Source organism: Macrotis lagotis, chromosome 1 (genome assembly GCF_037893015.1).
Source record: "Macrotis lagotis isolate mMagLag1 chromosome 1, bilby.v1.9.chrom.fasta, whole genome shotgun sequence".
Taxonomy (NCBI): Eukaryota; Metazoa; Chordata; class Mammalia; order Peramelemorphia; family Peramelidae; genus Macrotis; species Macrotis lagotis.
The window spans coordinates 108,295,914-108,319,054 of NC_133658.1; the positions used below are offsets into that span (position 1 = coordinate 108,295,914).

The 23,141-nt window shown below is 35.1% G+C and overlaps 1 protein-coding gene across 5 annotated transcripts in view; it reads right to left on the reverse strand.

The window, feature by feature from the left end:
• Nucleotides 1-23,141, reverse strand: part of ASB3 (ankyrin repeat and SOCS box containing 3) — a 131,003-nt gene that overhangs the window by 54,298 nt on the left and 53,564 nt on the right. For all 5 annotated transcript variants that reach the window (XM_074206067.1, XM_074206070.1, XM_074206084.1 and 2 more), the window contains exon 3: nt 11,889-12,047. In XM_074206067.1, the coding sequence (XP_074062168.1) occupies nt 11,889-12,047 (159 nt within the window). The remainder of the gene's footprint in view (nt 1-11,888; nt 12,048-23,141) is intronic.

Below are 23,141 nucleotides of genomic sequence, written 5' to 3' on the forward strand. Positions count from 1 at the left end.
AGTCTGCAGTATACAAAGGTAAGTATTATCTTATCCATGTGGAAATTTTGTTTTCTGATATCTCAACTTAATTATTTATGTTAGTTCTAAAGGTCATATCAGCCTTCACCATCAATGATTTATCTCAAGTCAAACTGATAAAAATGAACAAAGAATCTCTTCAGGCTGCTGTTTTTAGCAGCTAAAACACTATACAAGTCTATTAAATTGTACTCTGAAAATAAAATAAAGACTTTAGGTAAAGATAATACTATTAGCCTTATCTTCTCCACCAGCAAACTAACTTAATTTTCCTTACATTGTATTTTCTCATTATTGCTATTACTAATGATCTTCTATGCACTGATTTAATTTCGATAATTTAAAAATATATTTAATGGCACTAATACCCTTACCAGATTACAGAAACAGGGGAACCTGTGCCTAAACAAAATACAATTACTTGCAGCTGTGCTCATTTCCATCATCCTCTTTCTTTTCTTTTCAGCACGTATATACTGCTGTATCCAGCATGGACACCACAACCTGAACTGGTGAATCTTTCCCCTGGTTCTTCTCTTATATCCTGGTTCTGAGAAATGGACAGAGGGTTTAATTTCTGACCATGGTGACATCGGAGTCAAGACTACAGCTAGGATAGTGGAGAAAGTCAGTCCATCAAGGAACCTAAGGAGCCAGGATACTTAGGATACGATCCCAATTAGGGTTTTGGGCTTGGAACTAAGATTGTGTTCTATAGGTACCAAGCTAAGCTATTAATCTAAATTTCTTTCTCTCCCTAGACTCTGGGATGGTATAAGGGAGGAGAGGGCTCCCATGTGTTACAGGAGTAAGTTGTATATTTGTGCTTATTCCTTTTAAAGTAAATATTCTTAGTAAAAGTTTTAAGAAAAATGAATGAATGAATAAAATACAATTTATTTTCATAAGAATGCATTTCCTCTCAAAACCTTACCCACTAGTACTATAAAGCTAACATTCAGACAGTTCTAATACAGGAAATGTTGTAATTTACTCAGTGATACAGTTCTGAGTATTTGCTGATTAACTATAATTATTTAAGACATTCTTCCCCCCCCGAAAATCACATATTAAAATCAAATCATTACATTTATTTTATGTACACACACACACACACACACAGAGAGAGAATTTGTTGGCATTATCTTGAATGACAAAAAAAAAAATAAAGGAAAAACAGTATTAATTCTGGAGTCCAAAAATCAAAAGTTCTAACGTCATTTCTGTTGCTTATTTACATCAGAAATGTTAATAGTTTTTTTTTCCATTATATCTATAAAATATAGTAAAACCTCAACCAATCAGAATGCTTCAGGAGATGTGAATACTCTGGTTAATTTGAACCATTTCTGCATATGGTTAAGAAAATGTCATGGAGTAGGGTCATGGTGCACAACTGTAATCCCTGCTACTCTGCTATTGTAAAGTCTGGGGATGAGGTTCAGAATGGGAGATTTCTTGAGCTCAGGAGTTTGGACCTGCAGTAGGCTAGGTTGATCAGATATTTGTGCCAGGTCCAGGAGAAGGCCACCAGACAGGATTGGCCCCAGGTTGGAAACAGGTCCAATCAAAGCTCCAATCAGAAATGGGATCAGTTCTATAACCGGCCCTTGCATTTTCAGCTTAGAATACTTAAGAAGGAAAAAAAGGAGGGGAGGGGAGAAAGAGGAGAACACAAACACAGTCATATTCTTCAACAACAATTTCCTAATAATCTATAACATACATAATTTTCTTCATGATATTACTTTTTCCTAAGGCTTACCCTAACATTAAGTTTTTGTACCTTCTCTCTTCCCATTATATGTATTTTAATAAGTATGTGTTATAACCTTAAAAACAGACAGTACAATTTGAATAAATTCTGAATTCAAGAATTTTATAAAAAAGAAACACTATTCTCAAATGAATTAGGCAAAATGTTACCTAGTAGAACACCTTATGGGACTTGTTTTTAACTTATATTTTCAATAATTAGCATATCAAATTTCACATGTAATTATGTGCTTCTACTTCAATAAATAAAAATTTCTATTTCATTAATATGATTATTCCCTCCACTGGTGCAGACTACAACTATTCCTTGACTTATAAGGTTTTATGAGTGATTTTGACAGATAGACGGACAGATCAAGAACTCAGAATCAACACTTTCATGCCAAGAAAAGGCAATGAAACAGAAGTCTAAAAAAGAGTGTGATTCTAAATCACTTGAGAATAGTTTGATTCTTTATATGCCTTAAAAATTACCTCTGCAAAATTATTAATACCATTAAATGCTTTACTAAACTTTTTCTGCACAAAGTTCAAAGTAACATTATCAGAATTCACTGTTAAGGTCTGAATTAATGGAGTTTTATGCAACTAGATGCACAAAAAAAGGGAGCTACCTGCCAAAGAAGCAACATGTCTAATCTTCTGTCATGTTCCACTCCTACATACAAATCATTTAACCTCCCTGGGTCTCAATTTTCTCCTCCATAAAATTAGGGCAGCAGATTCCTAGATTCCTGCCAATTCCATATCATCTTGGATCAATTCCTGGCTATGGGATCTGAGGCAAGTTATTTTACTTCTCTGACCTTTACTTTCTTAGTCAGCAAAACCAACAGGTTAAACTAGATAAAGTCAAGTGCCTTCCAAACTTGACTCCTAAAATTCTATAAAATAAAGTCTTATAGACAAAGGTCTTTGTCTTCTCAAGATTTCTGAAAGCTACTGAAAAGTTATTGCAAATGTCAGTAACCTGAAGAATATTAACATTGTGAAGACTCAGAAAATATCAAGCTAAAAAAAACTTCCCTCTCATTTTCCCCTGAAACATAATAACTTTGAAATGATACTTTTTTCCAAATAATATAAAGAATAATTTGAAGTATTCATAATGTCTTTGCTCTCCCAAAACAATTTGGAAAAGTATAACATTATTAGTTTTCAGGCAAAATATCTACAACATCAATTCACCAATTCCTGTACACTATAAGAGAATAGAACAATACAGTAAAATCAAAATCAGAGAATTCATGGTTTTACCTAGCAAAGTTTTCTATATAGTTGAGGATAATTTAAAAAAAAAAACTTTTAAAATGTTTTTTGTAGAAATTTTTCTAATTTTTTTAAAATACCATTCTATATTCCTAATGCATACTAAAGAAAATAAATTGACTTTTTCCTTGAATGATAAGGTCATTATTCTAAACACAAATTACTGTGGTATACTGACTGTATACTTATAACTAGTGTGAGAAGTGAATAAGGTTGAAGCATACTGACCTGAACCAGAAGCCCTAGAATTTTTTTTTTTAAAAGACCCTGATGACAGATAGCTTTTTGGTTATTTGACTTTTCCTCAGAAATGTGGAGTAAAAGTGCATGACCTCTTGGGCATGGTAACTAAGTTGCTTTTCAGCATAAATAATTGCAGAATCAAAGGCTAAAAGTTGCCTTCTCCCAAGAAGTGATGTCATCAACCACCTCTTCTTCCAATTCATCATCTTCATATTAGGATCATTTAAACATTATCCATTATTTCTGCATCACCTATCAAGTGCACAAAAAGAACCTCCTTGTCTGTCAGTTTATACCTAAATATTCTGGATTTATTTATAATCATATTAGGCAGTTACTTCAAAAATTCTTCTGATGGTATTTTGGAAATGGTTTTTTTTTTCCGAATCTACAAATTCTTTTCTATCAATCAATAAACATTTATTGTTTCTTTTGTTTACTAAATCCTTTGCTATGTGCTAAGAACAAAAAAGACAACAGTGAAAGTGTGTGCATGTCTGTGAGGGGCTCACAACCCAGTCAAAGTACACACTTTACATATGTGTGTATGTATGAATGTATGTGTGTATATATATATACATATATACACACATATATATATATACACACACACATATATATTTATGTACTATATAGACAAAGAAGGTATGAAATAGATACAAAATAAAGGAGGGAGAAGGGGAACCAAATGCTAATGTGGATCATGGAAGAAGCCACATTTGTGATTCTTAGAGATAAAGTGGATTCCAGTCTTGGTAACAGTTGGTGGTTCTTCCCCTTAGAAGATCAAAATGACATCTCTATGTTAGAGACATATTACAGTGTGTCCAACTGTGACTGATCAGACCAATTTGAGTTCAGAATGCTATACCACAAATTGGACACAAATAGTCCATGTGAACACCTGGTGCTCTAAACATACACATCTCATGTTTTTTTTGAGCTGCTTCAATTCTGCCTTCCTCATAGAGTGCAGCCCCCTCACTGATGAGGGCACGCCATGCTGGGTGGTCTTGTGCCAGTGTCTCCTACGCTGAACAATCAATTCCAAAGTTCTTCAATGAGACCTTCAGGGTATCTCAGTAGCACTTCTAACTCCTCTGTGAGTGCCCGCCCTATGTGAGTTCTCCATAAGATCTTTTTTTTGGTATGGATACATTTGGCCAGTCCATTGTAGTTACACTCTCTATAGAAATGTTGGAATGCTAGGCAATTTAGCTTGAGAAAGGACCTCCATGTCTGGTATCTTCTTCTGCCAGGTGCGTCAGCTTCTGGGTCAGCCAGGACAAAGCAAGAAGGCAGGAGCAAAGCAACAAAGGTCAGTTTATCTAGGAAGCTCTAAGCTGGGGTCAGGTTGGTGGATTTGAAATGCCAAATTGAGGATTTTTAGATTTGATCTTGGAGGTAATAAGAAACTAATAGAGTTTTGAGGTTGGAGAGTGAATCCATGGTCATACCTGCCCCTAATGAAATTTACTTTGGCAGCTGTAGGAAGAATAGACTAGACAGGGAAAAAGGAGTCAAGAACATCAAATAAAAGGCAATTCAAAGGTCCACAAACTGTAGTCTTTGAACTAGCATTTATTAAAAGCCTTCTGTTCTAAGAACTAAGTAAGTCTGGGGATACAAAGAACGGCAAAACATAGTCTCTGCTCTTAAGTAACTCATAGTCCTCACATTGGAGGAGACAATATTCAAAAGGAAAAAAAAATGTATAACAACATATATGTGTGGGGTCTTTTGGGATTTTTTTTGCAAGGCAATAGGGTTAAAGTGGCTTGCCCAAGGCCACAGAGCTAGGTAATTATTAAGTGCCTGAGACCGGATTTGAACTCAGGTACTCCTGACTCCAGGGCCAGTACTCTATCCACTGTGCCACCTAGCCGCCCCAATATAACAATATATATGCAAGATAAATTTAGAGTAATCTCTGAAGGAAATCAGAAGTTGGAAGATGGAAGAGACTTGTTTGAGGAACAGTAAGACCAGTGTCACTGGATCAAGGAGTAAGCAGGGGGAAATTAGATTGAAAGGTAGGAAGGGACAAGATCATAAAGGCTTTCAATAACCAGAGAATTTTAAACTCGATCCTCTATCACTAGCATTCACTGAATAGAAAGGGATAATATGATCAGACCTTGAAGATCAATTTGACAGCTGAATAGAAAATGGACTGGAGTGGGGCAAGATTTAAAGCAGGAAAACCAATCATGGCTACTGCAATGGTCAAGGCCTAAGGTGATCAGGGCCTGCAGCTATGTTAATGGAGACAAAAAGGACTATAGAAGGGATATTAGAAAATAGAAGGGACAAGACAACCATTGATTAGATGTGGAGGGTGAAAGAGACTAAGGAAAAGACAAGAAAAAAAAATAAATTGGAATACTAGACACTAAATAACAAAGGTGTTCTTGAAAAAGAAGAAATCCATGTCTTAAAGATTTTTGTCTAAATATAACTTTAAACCAAAATTAATTCAATCAAGACTGTGTGCTGCCTGTAATTTCAAAGAGAAAACTCATCATCATGGAGATTTCTTCAGTTTTGGAACTTGCATCTCTTCAGTAATTTCAATTGATTCTGCCCTTCAGACTGGAAGGCTGGAGGTCAAAGAACTCTTTCATGATCTCCCTTGATACAAGATTCAACATCCCAGTCATCTTTTCTTCTGCTACCAACTTCTTTGCTTGGTTTTGATATCATCATCATCATTACTCATCTGCCCTGCTCTTCATTTGCAATTTCTTTTGGTATACTACCTCTCCCATTAGATTGCAAGTTTCTTGAGAACAGGGATTGTCATTCTTTTTTCTTATTTGTATATTCAATGCTAAGCCAGGGACAAAGAGGAACTAAATGTTTATCAAATTGTAAATGTTTATCATATGATAGAATACTATAATAGGAGATTACACAAAAGTGTGAACCCCAAACTAGGCCCACATAAGGGAAAATTATGCCAACTCTATGCATGAATATTTGCACCAAACTATACTACTAAATAAAGATTATTACTGGTTAATCATTAAACACCTGCTCATTAGAAAAGAATAAATGATTAAGAGAAAACAAATCTGCTAATTATTTTATACAGTAAGAAATGGGGGATCTTCAATAAAGCACCCATTTAGAAAAATAACTGAAGAAAATATACACTGAAGAGAGTAATATTTTAGCTATGTTGGATATCAAACATTAATCACAGTGAGCCCAGTGCCATATCCATACACTAGAAATATTCCTTCTTTTGATGCCCATGTTTTGATAGTAATTATATTGAGAAATATCATAGTCATTGAGACTGTAATGAAATATTCATAGGATGTCCAACTCCAAAATTTCTGAAATGATTATAGAGCGTATTTAGTATGATATACTATACCTGGGTCAATATATAAATACATATCTGTGTTTTTACTGTATATAAAATCTCTGGATATTTCCTTTAAACACTTTAAGAGGAAAAAGGATCTCTTCACTCAACAATTCATCTCTGCTAAAAACATATTTTGAAAAAATTATATAGCAAGCATATCTGAATGTGCACAGCCCATTTTAATTTCCTGCAGTATCTGTGGTGATACTGACATCTGGTGGAACTAGAAATGAAATTCCATTACAATAATATTGAAATAGTAAGTTTTTGAGCAGTGAAATTTTTTTCATGTTTTTGCCAGTTAATTCTGTGACTCTGGTTTTGTGCCTTTTTTTTTTTTTGATAAGACCACATTTGCATTCACAGAAAGCTAGCTAGCTAAAGTATCTATTAAGGGTGCCAACAATTGTGCAAAGTGCTACAAATACAAATTCAATCAAAAAGGCAATCCCTTTCTACGGGGGGGAGACAACAAATAAAAGGGAATTAGAAAATGAGGGTTGGGGAGAAAAGTCAGTCAGTGTTAGCATAGCCACTAAGGTGAAAGGAAAGGAATCCGAGGAGTCATGGCTTGAGAGGGGTTTTGAAGAAAGTGTGCTTGGCATGAGTACATTCTCAAATAGAGTTCCTAAGAAGCAATTTATCAATTGGGTAGAGCAAAACTCAAAATATTTGATTGATTGGTTTGTCAATTATATTATTTGGCAGTATGTCTTCAGGGACCCCTCTCATGTCATTCATACCACTGTGGAAATAGGCCTAAGCTGATCAAATCATAGTTTTTAATCAGGATGCCTCTGTAGTGACTTTTCCATGAACGATAAAAATAACTTTATTTAAAATATTTTTATGATGAATTAGAATGGACAATTTAGTATGTAGTCATTGAACTGTATTCTCACTGAAGACATTGTAGTGATATTTAGAATTTATATTAGCTTAGGAGGTATGTTCTTCTGACAAAAAAGTTGATCACACTGATTAATAAAAATTACAATCAAGAATACAGCAAACCTTCTTGAGATTGAAACATGGTTATGAAGTTTAGCAAATTTTATTCTGAAGATATATTAAAAAGCTTTCATTTATGAAGAATCAGAAATATTCTTAAGACATCATTTCTTCACAATGACTTCGATTAAAATTTCAGAGATATGTTTTCATGGAAAAATGTTGGTTGATAAGTTGGTTAATAAAAATTATAATCCAGAATATAGCAAACCTTCCTCAAACAGAGATGGGCATGTCAGGCTATTCATGCTACTCAAAGAAAACTATCAATGGAGGCAAAATTGGGAGCACATAATCAAAATACAAACTCCAGACCCTGAAATGAGCCCCCTTCTAGTATAACAGTCATATACAGAAAAAAAGTAAGCCTATTTTTAAAAAATAGGACAGCTAAGTGATGGAGTAGATAGAATGTAAGCTCTCAATTCAAGAGGACCTGAGTAAAATGAGCTTAAGAAGGAATCTACTTTAATATGTTTACCAAGAAAACCCCAAATGGAGTCATGAAGAATCAGACATGAATGAAACTACTGAACAACAACAAATTTTTTTTAATTATTAAATAGAGTTCTTTATAAAATAGGCTTCTATAAAGCTGGTGTGTGTGTGTGTGTATGTATACATACATTGTGTGTGTGTGTGTGTGTGTGTGTGTATATATATATATATATATATATATGCCATAGCAAAGTCAGTCTGATTATTACAGCTCATTAAATGAAGATTAAATATTATCAAATTGGCTATAATGAGGAATAATAGATTATGACCAGGTAAGAAAAATTTCAACAATCATAAACATGGAAATGGTACACTTGAAAGGAATGGCAAGATCAAAAAATATTATTACAGGTGAGATGAGATAGAAGAGTAAATCATAGGAAATGATTAGATTAAATAACTAGGAAGTTACAGTATTTGAAGAAGTATCACTATGTATGTTGAAGTCTAATATGAGAACAGGAGTTGGGTTAAGAAGGAAAAAAAAAAAAAGCCAGGTCCTGATTTCATTGAAGAAGGAAGGAGAAAGTCCTGAGTGTTGGCAGATCATAGCCACCTGAATCTTGTTTTGTTGATAAATGTGAAAAGTTTGTTTGTTTTGGGGTTTTTTTGCAAGGCAATAGGGTTAAGTAACTTGTCCAAGGTCACACAGCTAGGTAATCATTAAGTGTCTGAGGCCGAATTTGAAATCAGGTCCTCCTGACTCCAGGGTGCTCTGTCCACTGTGCCACCTAGCTGCTTCCCAATAAATGTGAAAGGAATGAAAGTTTTCTTCATTGATATTTTCTAATGCAACACATTTAAGATTCTGATAGTAGAATCTAATTAATGACAAAAAACAATGTGGTATAAGAATATTGATACATATAGAAGAAAAACAGAACATTAAAGAGATGGAAGATGGTGCAATATGCAGTAGAAAGAGTGATGGATGAACTTAAGTCAGAAAAAAGACCTAACTTTGAATTCCATTTCTGTCACTAACTAACTATATATCTAAGCATAAATCATTTCAATTCTTTACCTCAGGTTTTTCATCACAAAAACAGACATAATAACTAAGGTGGCACAGTGGATGGAGCACTGGTCTTGGACAGGAGTTCAAATCTAGTCTTAGACACTTGTCAATTACTAGCTGTGTGACCTTGGAAAAGTCACTTAACTTGCCTCCCATTCAGGGCCATCTCCAGTCATCCTGATTCTTATCTGGCCACTGGACCCAGAGGTCTCCTAAGGAGAAAGTGAGACTGGCAACTTAGCATCAAGCACCCCCTCGCTCAAATCCAATTCATATGCTGGTCATGGCAAAAACAAAAAAAAAAAATCATCTCAGAAAATAGTTACAAAGGTTAAGTGAAATCATTTACAAAAAATAATTTGCAAATTTTAAAGCACAATGGAATTATCATCATTATCATTAGTATTATGTTATAGTTTCATTGAATTTGATTGGGATTCCCTGAAATGACTGATTGTTCTCTCAATCTGAAAAAATTCAAAGATAATTCAAAATAAAAGTGCTAAATATATGCTCCCAAACTATTTGAAAAATAATCCCATGACTCATTTTTCCATATAAAAGAAATTGTGCAAATACCATAACTACAATAGCTAAGTATAAGGAGGAACAGTACTATTTTGAGTTTTTAAAGGTATCCAAAGACTACATTAGAGTATATACCATGTGAGATAAAATACAATTGGCCAGTGTTGTATTCATTAAATATTGAAAAAAAGTAGATTATACATGCTTATTTACAAAATACTCTAATACAAAAAACTACTCTTAAAACTGAAGGTTGGGGCGGCTAGGTGGCAGTGGATAAAGCACCGACCCTGGAGTCAGGAGTACCTGAGTTCATATCCGGTCTCAGACACTTAAGAATTCCTAGGTGTGTGGCCTTGGGTAAGCCACTTAACCCTATTTGCCTTGCAAAAACCTAAAAAAAAAAAAAACCCAAAAAACTGAAGGTTATAAAGAACAAAGGAAAAGAACACTATAATCCATCAAAAGCCAAAGCAATAGGCTGATAAGTTCCCATGGAATTTTTCTATGAAGTCACACAGGGGTCAGTGTGAATTGCCTATTTATCAATGTTGTTTTGCATATATCTTGAGAGTGAAAATCAGTTCCCAAAAGAAAATGCCAATATTTTCTTTAATAATGCAAATATACTTTAGAGCATCTTTATTTCAAAATGTTTTTACACAATTCAACTATTTTCTCCTTAGAAAATCCCCCATGATAGAAGAGGGAAAGGATTATTATCTCCATTACAGAGAAATAGAAATAGAAAAATAGAAAAAAAAACTAAATGATTTGCTAAAAATTTGCCCCACTACCTCCGTGGAAGCACAAGAACAATAATTCAAGTCTTTTACCTTTCTTTACTTTTGCATTCAACCACATCTTGCCAAGCCAAAAATCAAAAGCATGCCCAGAACCAAATTACCTCTAATCTCCATATTCCCATGCCTTGACAATTCATCTAGTATAATGATAAACCTCCCCCAAAGTCCCACTTTTTCATGGCATCCTCAAAGATTGTCAGGAGAACAATCTCCAACTCCACTAAACCAGAAAAGCTTTGAGAGCAGGTCTGATGTTAAAAGACTAATCAAGCTTAGTTCAGTAGGCCTCATCACCAGTTTTACTCTAAGGCAACTAATTTATCAACCACAAATCATTACAGAGAAATTTTATACTAGGCATTAAAGAACTGAGTTCTCTGTCAGCAGATCCACAAAATCACAGATCCTCAAAGAATTAAAGAAATATACAACTAAGCAAGCAAAAAAAATTATTTTGCATCCCTCAAGTACAACTCACAATTATAAAGACCTTTAAGCTTTGGAAAATGCTTTCCTCACAACAACCCTATAAAGTGGGTAATATATAAATACTATCATTTTATTCTAAGATGAAAAAATTGAGTAGATGAAGTAACTAGCCTAATGTCACATAACTAGTAAATAGTGAAGTTAAGATTTGAATCCAGGTCTTATAATTCCAAGACCTGTGATTTTTCTATTGTCCCTAGACTTTACCATTGAAATGCACTAAGGTCTTTTTTTGCAATGCAATCGTGGTTATCTTTTAAATAATATTTGGAAAATATTTTCAAGCAAGGGTAAAATACAGTTGATTTAGACCTTGGAGTATACATAACTAAACTACTTATACTTATGAAGGGAATATGTCACATACATTCCAAAATACAAATAAGTCCAAGTTACTTTTACTTACTGTAGTGATATAGTTTCACTGACTACATTTTTAATATAGTATTATGTTTTGCTTAGGTTAGGAAAAAAAATAACAATTTGTATCTTTTGAGACCATATCAAATGATGGCTAGGGAGAAGTGGTACTTTTTCTCTGACCTCCACAGCTATATCTCACCATTGCTAGAAAATATTTTTCCAAACATTTAAAAGGTAACCACAATATTGCATTGAATAAATAATATCATAGTGCATTTCAGTAATAAGTTAACCATACTTTGACAACAATGTTAAAGCTTTATTAATATATGCTAAAGATATTAACAATCTCATAACCAAAAACAGGTATTAAAACATTTTTCAGTAAAACATCCAGAAAGTAGAACATGACATTATAGAACCAGTTAAGCTTAAATGCAGTTGAAAAGAGATTTCCTTTCTCTATATCTATGTTAGACTACATTACCTAAAAATAGTGGAGTGGTTTCTTCTAAAGTAGTTTCATTAGCATCTGCCCCAGCTTCTAAAAGAATTTTTGTTATCATTAAGAATCCTCTACTTGCTGACAGATGCAATGCACAAGAGCCCTCAAAGGTCTTCATTTTAACATATCTTTCAGATGGATCTGTCAAGAAAAAAGAAAAATCATTATAACAGGAAAAACATCAAAATTATTTGTCCTGATTTTACAAGCAAAGACTTCTTCAGTTGGGTTAAGGGACATACAAAGAAATTTTTGATTGTGAGAAAGACAGGACTCATCACAGGTGAGGTTAAGGAAGATTTCTTGAGGAGTCACACGTAAGAACTGTAGATCACTATATAGCTATTCAATAATGGTGGAAACCATAAAACTAAGCACAATCACTAGGCCTAGAACAGAATTCTTTTCTTTTTCTGGCTTTAATTTAATCTTCTTTTAAAATAAATAAATTAAAATCACTAATATTGAGAGTTTATTATTTTGATTCTCTTCATTATTATTATTATTATTATTATTATTATTATTATTATATCTCATTTCTTTTCACCTCTCTCAGATTCACTATTTCTTAAACAAAAAAATATGGAATAAAATGTAGTCAGAATTCCTTTTTCTCCTAATTCCCAAATTCTGCACTGGGAGGGAGGGAGGAAGAGAGCAAGCGAATGAGAGAGAGAGAGAGAGAGGAATGAGGGAGAGGAAATAGAAAAGTAAGAAAGTCAGGGGATAGTGACCATGCCAAAGCTTGAGGCAGACAGCACTGGAGCAACATTAAAAGTCTTTACTTATTCCATATTTATGTACTAAAAAAAATACTCAAATGAATATATGATCTCATTGATTTGTATGCACTCTCCATTATATAATACAAGTCACTCAGAGGTACCCATCCTGTATGACCCTTTTCTTCCACTGAGTCCACCAAAGAAGTTCTGACAATGCTAGAAAATTTCAAATGGTCCTGACCTCTAATCTTTCTGATAATATGCTATTTGAACCTACTTTCTAATGTGTTATTTCAAATTTTTACACCATGGTTCATTACTTAATATTAATCTAGAGATGTCTTTCTCTCTTTTGTCTCTTCCTGATATAGTAATTAACATGATATTTGTATCACAAAAAGAAATTGGAAGTGTACCTTCTTTTTTATTTTTGCAAACAATTTATGTGATACTGGAATTAACTGCTCTTGATTGCTATATAAGTTTGAGGTAGTTTTGCAAAGGAAGACAGAACCAAGATGGTAGAGTAAAAGGACTCACCTGAATTGTGCTCCCAAATCCTCCAAATAACCTTTAAACAATGACTCTAAGCAAACTCTAGAGCAGTTGAACCCACAAAAAAATGGAGTGAAACAACTTCCCAGTCCAAGACAACTCAGTAGAAGAGGTCTGCCACACCTTGGTGACTGTGGAGCACAGACTGAGTGCCCCAGGAAACAAGGTGCAGGCCTTGTGAGTCACTGAATCAACAGCAGCAGCAACTGCTTCCAGAGCTCTCAGCCCACAGACCACGAAGGGGTTGAACAACTGGTCAGAAGAAGATTTAAAAGGGTCTTTTTGCTGGTACTGGGACAGGATTCTATTCCTTTGCCTATACTTGGACCAGGGTGATAATTCTGGGGGTGCAGTCTCAGGGCAAGGGGAAGCAGGGACCCTCGTCACAGTTCCAGGGCAGAAAAAGAGCGCTTGTGGTCACTCACAAACCAGAACACAGGTCAGGAGAGTAGTAACACACCTCTCCAATGATCATGCCATCTTGAAAGAACTAAAAACTTGGGAGTTTTCTGCTATCTCTGAAAACAGGGACATAAAATCCCGGAAACTTGGGACGATGCAGCCTCCATCCTAGAAGCAGAGCGCTACTTTCACAAAGAGTTATAAAACACATGGGGCAGCTAGGTGGTGCAGTGGATAGAGTACAGGCCCTTGAGTCAGGTGTACCTGACTTCAAATCCAGCCTCAGACATTTAATAATTACCTAGCTGTGTGGCCTTGGGCAAGCCACTTAACCCCATTGCCTTGCAAAAAGAAAAAGAAAAACACATCAGAGGCTGGGAAAATGAGTCAACAAGAGAAAAATATGACAACGAAAAGTTAACTATGATGACAAGGCAGATCAAAACACACACTCAGAAAAGGATAACAAAGTCAAAGTTCCTACATCCAAAGCCTCCAAGAAAAATATGGATTGGTCTCAAGTCAAGGAACAGCTCAAAAAAGATTCTGAAAATCAAGTAAGTAAAGTAGAAGAAAAAATTGGGGGAAAAATGAGAGTAATGAAAGAAAATCATGAAAAATAAATCAACATCTTGGTAAAGGAAACAGAAAAAATACTGAAGAAAATACCACCTAAAAAAAAAAAAAAGAATTGGCCGAATGGTAAGGGGGCGGGGGGGAGTGCCTTAAAAAAGCAGAATTAGCCAAATGGCAAAAGAACACAAAAATACACTACGTAAAAAGCTCCTTAAAAAAGTGGGGGGGGGGGGGGGGGCCGCAGCTTCCAGCCAAGAACAGAGAGAGGCCAGGCACTAATGTACTAATGTATTGAGCTCTCCTAATTTTCCCTCAGAACCAACATGAATCAAGCCTCTTAACAGATTTGGATCCACAGAAACCAAAGAAGAACTGTGGGGAACATCATGCAGCAAGGTCTGTCCCAGGGGAATGTGGGTGAGCTGGGGGTGGAGAGCAGAGACCCAGCACAGGGGTGGCATGATGAGGCCAGAGGACAGACCTGGGAACAGCAGAGGAAGCCCAAGCATCTGCTGTGGGCCTTACCGCCGGACAGGGAAACCTCAGTGTATTGATTCAGTCAGCTTGGCTGATCTGGAAGACCCAGCCCTCAAACCCTGTATTTTCAGCCAAGTCCCCCTGTTTCCAGCTGAGTAGCTGTCCCACCATTTATATGGGAGGCCTGACTTTCTCCAGAACAAATGCAATAACACTGGCGTCTGTACCTCTGGTATAGGCCCAAGTATAGGTGGCAGATCTGTGTTGAATGCTAATTAAATTAACTTTATTTTTTTTTTATTTTCATTCTTTTGTACATGCATATTTCCAAGTTACAAAATTTCCCTTCTCCCTTCCTTCTCACCCCTCACCCCCCACCCCCGCCTCAGTAGGGAATAGTCAGGTTAGCATTTTACATACATATTTTGTTAAACGTATTCACAAATTAGTAACTTTTGATGAGGAAACAGGATAAAGAGAGATACATAAGGGATAATTTTTATAAAGTGTTCATCAGATGCAGTAGGAATTTTTTTTTTCTGTGTGTTTTGTTTTGTTTTTCTTCCTCTGGTTGGGGATAATATAGTCCATAACCAGTCAAATACAGCTGTCCTAGTTCTCTGACCTGTTGAGAAAAGTTGCTTCCATCAAGATTGTTCATCTCCTAATGTTGTTGATGTTTACATTGTTCTCTCTTGGCTCTGCTCCCTTCAATCAGCAACAGATCCCATAAGTCATTCCATGCTTCTCTAAAGTCTGACCATTTATGGTTTCTTATAGAACAATAATACTTCATAGTATTCTTGTACCATAACTTGTTTAGCCATTCTTCAGTTGATGGGTTATCCCCTCCACTTCCAATTCTTTGCCACTACAAAAAGAGCTGCTCTGAATATTTTGGAACATTTAGGACTTTTCCCATTTTTTACAATTTCTTCTGGATATAGTCCTAGAATTGGAATTGCCGGATCAAAGGGTATGAACAGTTTTATTGCTCTTTGGGCATAGTTCCATATTGCTCTCCAGAAAAGTTGGATCCATTCACAACTCCATCAGCAATGCATCAATGTCTCTATCCTCCCACATCATCTAACATTGATCATCTTTCCTTTTTTCTCATCTGGGCTAATCTAAAAGGTGTGAGATGATACCTTGTTGCTTTAATTTGAATTTCTTAATAAATAGTGATTTGTAATATTTTTTCATATGATTATATATATATATAACTATAATTTCTTCATTTGAAAACTGTCTTCATACCCTTTGACCATTTATCAATTAGGGAATGAATGATTTGTGACCTTATAAATTTGATGCAAATCTCTATAGTTTGGAAATCAGACTTTTATCAGGACTCCTGGTTGTTTCCCAGCTTTCTGCATTTCTTCTACTTTTGGCAGCATTGATTTTATTAGTGCAAAAACTTTTTAATTTGATATAGTCAAAATCATTCATTTTGCAGTTTATAATGTGCTCTAATTCTTGTTTGGTGATAAATTTATTCCTTTTCCATAGATCAAAAAGATAGAGTATTTTTGGTCTATTAATTTATCTAATTTATGTCTAATTTATCTAATGTCTAAATCCTGTACCCATTTTGACCTTATTTTGGTATAGGGTGTGAAATGTGGATCTATGCCTAGTTTTTGCCATACTATTATCCAGTTTTCCCAAAAATTTTTGTCAGATAGTGAGTTCTTATCCCAGAGGCTGTTGTCTTTGAGTTTGTCAAATAGTAGACCTGCTATAGTCATTTACTGCAGGTTTCTTTTGAACCTATCCAAATTTAATGATCCATTATTCTACTTCTTAACCAGGATTAGGCAGTTTTGATGACTGCTGCTTTATAGTATAGTTTTAGAACTGGTAGAGTTAGGCCACCTTCCTTTACATTTATTTTTCATCAGTTCCCTTGCTATTCTTGCCCTTTTGTTGCTCCCAATTAATTTTCTTGCTATTTTTTTCTAGCTCAGTAATTATTTGATAGCTTGGGGTTTTTTTGGGGGGGGTTGTTTTATTTTTAGGTTTTTGCAAGGCAAATGGGGTTAAGTGGCTTGCCCAAAGGCCACACAGCTAGGCAATTATTAAGTGTCTGAGGCCGGATTTGAACTCAGCTCCAGGTCCGGTGCTTTATCCACTGCGCCACCTAGCCACCCCTATTTGATAGTTTGATTGGTATGGCACTGTATAAGAAATTTAATTTGATGTCCTTCAATTGGGGAATGGCTTAGCAAATTGTGGTATATGTATGTCATGGAACACTATTGTTCTATTAGAAACCAGGAGGGATGGGAATTCAGGGAAGCCTGGAGGGACTTTCATGAACTGATGCTGAGTGAGATAAGCAGAACCAGAAAAACATTGTACACCCTAACAGCAACATGGGAGTGATGATTAACCTTGACAGACATGCTTATTTCATCAGTGCAACAATCAGGGACAATTTTGGGCTGTCTGCAATGAAGAATATCATCTGTATCCAGATAAAGAACCGTGGAGTTTGAACAAAGTTCAAGGACTATTCCCTTTAATTTAGGGGAAACAAAATGCTATCTTATTGTCTGATCTGGTTATCTCTTATACTTTATGTTTCTTACTTAATGATATGATTTCTCTCTCATCACACTCAATTTGAATCAATATACAACATGGAAACAATGTAAAGACTCACAAATTGCTTTCTGCGGGAGGAGAGAAGTAAGATTGGGGAAAAATTGTAAAACTCAAAATGAATAAAATCTTTAATAAAGAGGGGCAGCTAGGTGTGGTAGTGGATAAAGCACCGGCCCTGGAGTCAGGAGTACCTGGGTTCAAATCCAGTCTCAGACACTTAAGAATTACCTAGCTGTGTGGCCTTGGGCAAGCCACTTAACCTCATTTGCCTTGCAAAAAAACCTAAAAAAAAAATGCCATTTTATGGCAATTCTATATTAGGTATATTAACTCAACCAAACCATGAACATTTGACATTCTTCCAATTATTTAGATATGACTTTATTTGGGTGAGGTGTCAGAGTGGATGCTTCTTTAATCTTTGGTAGGGAAAGGCTCCAGGAGCAGGTTAGCTTTGTGCCACCTTCTCAGCTCCACCCCAGAAGTTGGTTCCAGTTGATTAACTTTCTAGCTGAGGGTGCAGACCAGATTGTGCTAGACCAGATTCTGCTGCTCCTCTCCCACCCACCCCAGACCTAGGGAGTGGGCCACTAATCAACATCACACAGAAAGCTTCTGGCATCCAGTACTGGTCAGCCCAATGGAACTCCCCCCCCCCCCCCCCCGAAATGAGCAAGGTCTCTAGGGATCTCAAAACCAAAAGGTCTGTGAACCAGCCCCTCCACCAACTCAAGACCCTAGGCAAAGGGCCCAAAATGAAGAAATATCAGCCCAATGAGGGGTCTCTGAGTGTTACCTTGAAGACAAGGATCCTAACTCAGAGAGAACTGGCATTTCAGAGAAGAATAGAAATTGGTCTCCAGCCCAGGAAGACTTCTAAGAAAACATCAGAAGGGAGATTAAAAATCAAATGGAAAGGGGGCAGCTAGGCAGTGCAGTGGATAGAGCACTGGCTCTGGAGTCAGGAGGACCTGAGTTCAAATCCAACCTCAGACACTAAATAATTACTGACCTTGGGCAAGTCACTTAACCCTATTGCCTTGCCAAAAAAAAAAATCAAATGGAAAAATTGGAGGGAAAAATCACAGAAGAAAATTAACACTATGGAACAGAAAATTAACATTTTACAATACAAAAACAAATCCTTTAAAAATACAATTGACAAGTGCAAAAAGAAAAGAATTCTCTTAAAAATACAGTTGGACAAATGGAAAAGACAACTTCTTCAAAAATAGAACTGTTCAATTGGAAAAGGAGATGCAAAAGGTAAATGAAAAAAACTCTTTTCTAAAAAAGATTGGAAGGGGAGGCTAGTTGGATAGAGCACTGGCCTTGGAATCAGGAGTACCTGAGCTCAAATCCGGCCTCAGATACTTAATAATTACCTAGCCATGTGGCCTTGGGCAAGCCACTTAACCCCACTGCCTCGCAAAATCTAAAAAAAAAAAAAAAAAAAAAAAAAAAAAGGTCGGTAGCTGTGGAAAATAATAGATACATGAAACACTAAAAATCTGCTAAAATAAAAAATAGGAGAAACTGTAAAATACCTCATCTGCAAAACAATCCAGGAGAGACAAATTAAGAATCATAGATCATAAGTCTTTCTGAGAACTTTGAAGCCTGGACTCCATACTTCAGGATATACTGAAGGAGAACTGTCCTGATATATTGGAACCAGATGGTAAAACATTTATTAAAGGAATTGATCCTCTCCACAAAGGGATCCCAAAATGAAAACATCAAGGAACACTGGGGTCAAACTCCAGTTTTATCAGAACAAGGAGAAAATCCTGTTAGCCAGAAAGAAACAATTCAGATTCCAAGGAGCCACAGTCAGGATTACACAGGACCTGGCTGCATCAACATTAAGGAATTGAAGGGCCTGATAATATTCTGAAGAGCAAGGGAGCTTGAAATACAGTCAAGAATTCACTATTCAGGGGCAGCTACACGGCACAGTGGATAGAGCACCGGTCCTGGAGTCAGGAGCACCTGAATTCAAATCTGGCCTCACACACTTAATAATTACCTAGCTGTGTGGCCCTGGGCAAGCCACTTAACCCCATTGCCTTGCAAAAAAAAAAACCAAAAGACCCCACACATATATGTTGTTATACAGTTCTTTTCTTTTTGAATATTGTCTCCTCCAATGTGAGGACTATGAGTTACTTAAGAGCAGAGACTATGTTTTGCCTTGCAAAAAAAAAAAAAAAAAAGAATTCACTATCCAGCAAAACTGAGCCTTCCCTTTCAGGGGAAAAGATAGACGTTTAATGAAATAGGAGAAAAGACCAGAGCTACACAGAAAATTTGTCTTCCAGACTCAAGAGTTACATGAAAAGATAAAAAGGGGAAAAGAAAAAAAGACTTATCCAGCAAGATTAAACTAATTATATACTGACTCGGAATGAAGATTCTCATAACTCTTGAGAATTTTAACTCTATTAGAGGGAATATTCTTGGCCAGAAGGAATGGATATCCATGAATGTCTATGACTTTAAAGGACCTATTGCAACAGAGAGGGAGAAGGGAGGAGGTGAGAACCACCTGAATCTTACTCTCATCAGATCTGGCTCAAAGAGGGATTAACACACACACACACTAAGTTGAGTTTGGAAACTTATCTTAACTTTCAAATATTATGAGGGGAAGGGGGGTGGGGGGGAAGGAAAGAAGGGACTGACATAAGGGAAAGAAGTAAGGGGAAAGGAAAAAGGGGAGTTGGATAGCAGGGGTAAACACACTGAAGAAGGTGATATTCAGAAGCAAAGTACTAGGAAATAAGGATAAGGGAAAAAATAAAGAGAGGGAATATATTATATCTCTAAGTGTTTATATGAATAAAATAAAGAGGAAATCTATGAACTGAGCATACACCTTAAAGTTAGAGAAAGAACAAATTAAAAGTCCCCAATGAAATCCTAAATTAGAAATTCTGAAAATTAAAAGACAAATTAATAAAATTGAAAGCAAGAAAAGTATTGAACTAATAAATAAAACCAAGAGCTTTCTTTAAAAAAAAAACAAAATAGATAAACCTTTCATTAATCTTATTTTTTAAAAAGAAAGAAAACCAAATGACTAGTATCAAAAATAAAAACGGTGAATTCACCACCAATGAGGAAGAAATTGAAGTAAAAATTCAGAATTATTTTGCTCAACTATATGCCATAAATATGCTAATCTAAGTGAAATGGATGAATATTTAGAAAAAAATATAAATTGTTCAAGTTAAAAGAAGAAAAATTTAAATACCTAAATAATCCTATCTCAGAAAAAGAAATTCAACAAGCTATCAATGAACTTCCTAAGAAAAAATAATCAGGGCTAGATGAATTCACAAGTGAATTCTATCAAACATTCAAGAAACAATTGGTTCCAAATCTTTATAAATTATTTGAAAAAATAGTTGAAGATGGAAATGTGCCTAATTCCTCCTATGATACCAATATGGTGCTGATACCTAAACCAGGAAGAGTCAAAAGAAAGAAAGAAAATTATAGATCCATTTGCCTAATGATTATGAAGGAAAAAAATTTTAAGTAAAATATTAGCAAAATAATTACTGCAAGTTATCACTAGGACAATACACTATGACCAAATATGATTTATTCCAAAAATGCAGGATTGGTTCAATACTAGGAAAATTATCAGTATAATGGACTATATTGATAAAAAAAAAAACCTAACAGAAATCATATGATTATCTCACCAGATGCCAAAAAAACCACTGACAAAATGCAGCACCCATTCCTACTAAAAACACTAAATAGCATGGAAATAAATGGTTTGTTCCTTAGAATGTTATGCAGTTTCTATCTGAAAACCTCAACAAGCATTATACACAATGGGAATAAGTTAGAAGAATTCCAAATAAGATCAGAGGTGAAACAAAGATGCCTGTTATTACCACTACTATTCAATTTTTGTATCAGAAATGTTATAAGAGAATAAAAATAAGAGAAAAAAGAAATTGAAGGAATTAAAATTGGGAATGAAGAAATAAAACTCAACTCGTTGCAGATGATATGATAGTATACCTAGAAAAACCCTAAAAATCATCTAAAAAACTACTGAAAACAACAACTTTAGCAAAGTCACAGGACGTAAAAATAAACCCACATAAATCTTCATTCAGCCTTTAGTAACAAGATAGCACCAAGAGATAGAAAGAGACATACCATTTAAAATAACTTCAGACAACATAAAATACTTGGGAGTCTTACCTAACTCTAAGAAAACTACAATAAAACACTTTTCACACAAATAAAATCAGATATAAAGGGCAAACATCAACTGCTCATGGACAGAATGGGCTAATATAGTAAAAATGACAATTCTACCTAAATAAAACTTCTTATTTAGTGCCATATCAATTAAACTTCAAAAAAATTACTTTAGTGAACTAGAAAAAAATAGTAAATAAATTCAAATGTAAGCACAAAAAGTCAAGAAAATCAAGTGATTTAAGGGGGAAAAAAAGGCAAAGGTGGCTTAGCTTTATCTTAAAGCATCAGTTATCAAAACTGTCTGATACTAGTGAAGAAATAGAGTGGTGGATCAGTGGAGTAGATTAGGTGCAAAAGTGACAGCAAGACATGATTATTGGAATCTACTGTTTGATAAAGCAAAAGACTCCAGCTTCTGGGTTAAGAACTTATTATTTTATTAAAAACTGCTGGGAAAACTGTAAGTATGGCAGAAACTAAGATTAGACCAACATCTCACATCCTATACTAAGATAAAATCAAATTGGGTGAAAGATTTATATATAAAAAGCAATTGTTATAAGCAAATTAGAACAAGAAATGGTTTACCTGTCAGATCTATGGAAAGGGAAGTAGTTTATGATCAAAGAAGAGATAGAGAACATAAAAACCAAATTGGATATTTTTGATTACATTAAATTAAAAGGCTTTTGCACAAACAAAATCACTCTAAACAAGATGAAAAGGAATGTAGTAAATTGGGAAAAATTTTTACTAGTGTCTCTGACAAAGAACTAATTTCTAAAATATGAAGAGAACTGAGTTAAATTTATTTTTAAAAAGTCATTCTCTAGTTCTCAGACAAGAAAATCTACGAATAGTCATGAGAAAAACTGCTCTAAATCATTATTGATTAGAGAAGTGCCAATTAAAGGATCCCAAATTAAAGCACTTCACATCTCTCAGATTGGCCAATATGACCAGAAAGGATAATGATCAATGTTGGAAGGGATGAAGGAAATCTGGGACACTATTGCATTGTTGGTGGAGCCGTGAACTAATCCAACCTTTCTGGAGAGCAACTTGGAATTATGCACAAATGGCAATAAAAATGTGCATACTCTTTCATCCAGCAATATCAGTATTGGGTCTATATCCTAAAGAGATCATGAAAAGGGGTAAAAATCCCACACATACGAAAATATTCATAGCAAAAAATTGGAAATCAAGGGGAATGGCTGAACAAATTGTAGTCTAGGTATGTTATGGAACATTATTGTTCTATTAGAAATCATGAGGGACATGATTTCAGAAAAGCCTGGAAAGACCTGCATGAATTGCTGCTGATGGAGATGAGCAGAACCAGAAGAACATTATACACACTAACAACAACATGGAGTGATGATCAACCCTGATGGACTTGTTCACTACATCAGTGCAATAATCAGGGACAATTTTAGGGGATCTGTGATGGAGAATGCCATCCATATTCAAACTGTGGAGTTTGAATGCCAAAGATTATCCTCAATTTCTAAAAGTTGTCATATGTATTACATATTTCTATCTCTAATGTTTTCTTTCTTCATTTTGGATCTTTTTTCTCTCAAAATATTCAACTTGGATCAATGGGTATCATGGAAACAAATGTAAACACTGTATCAAATTGCCTTCTGTTGGG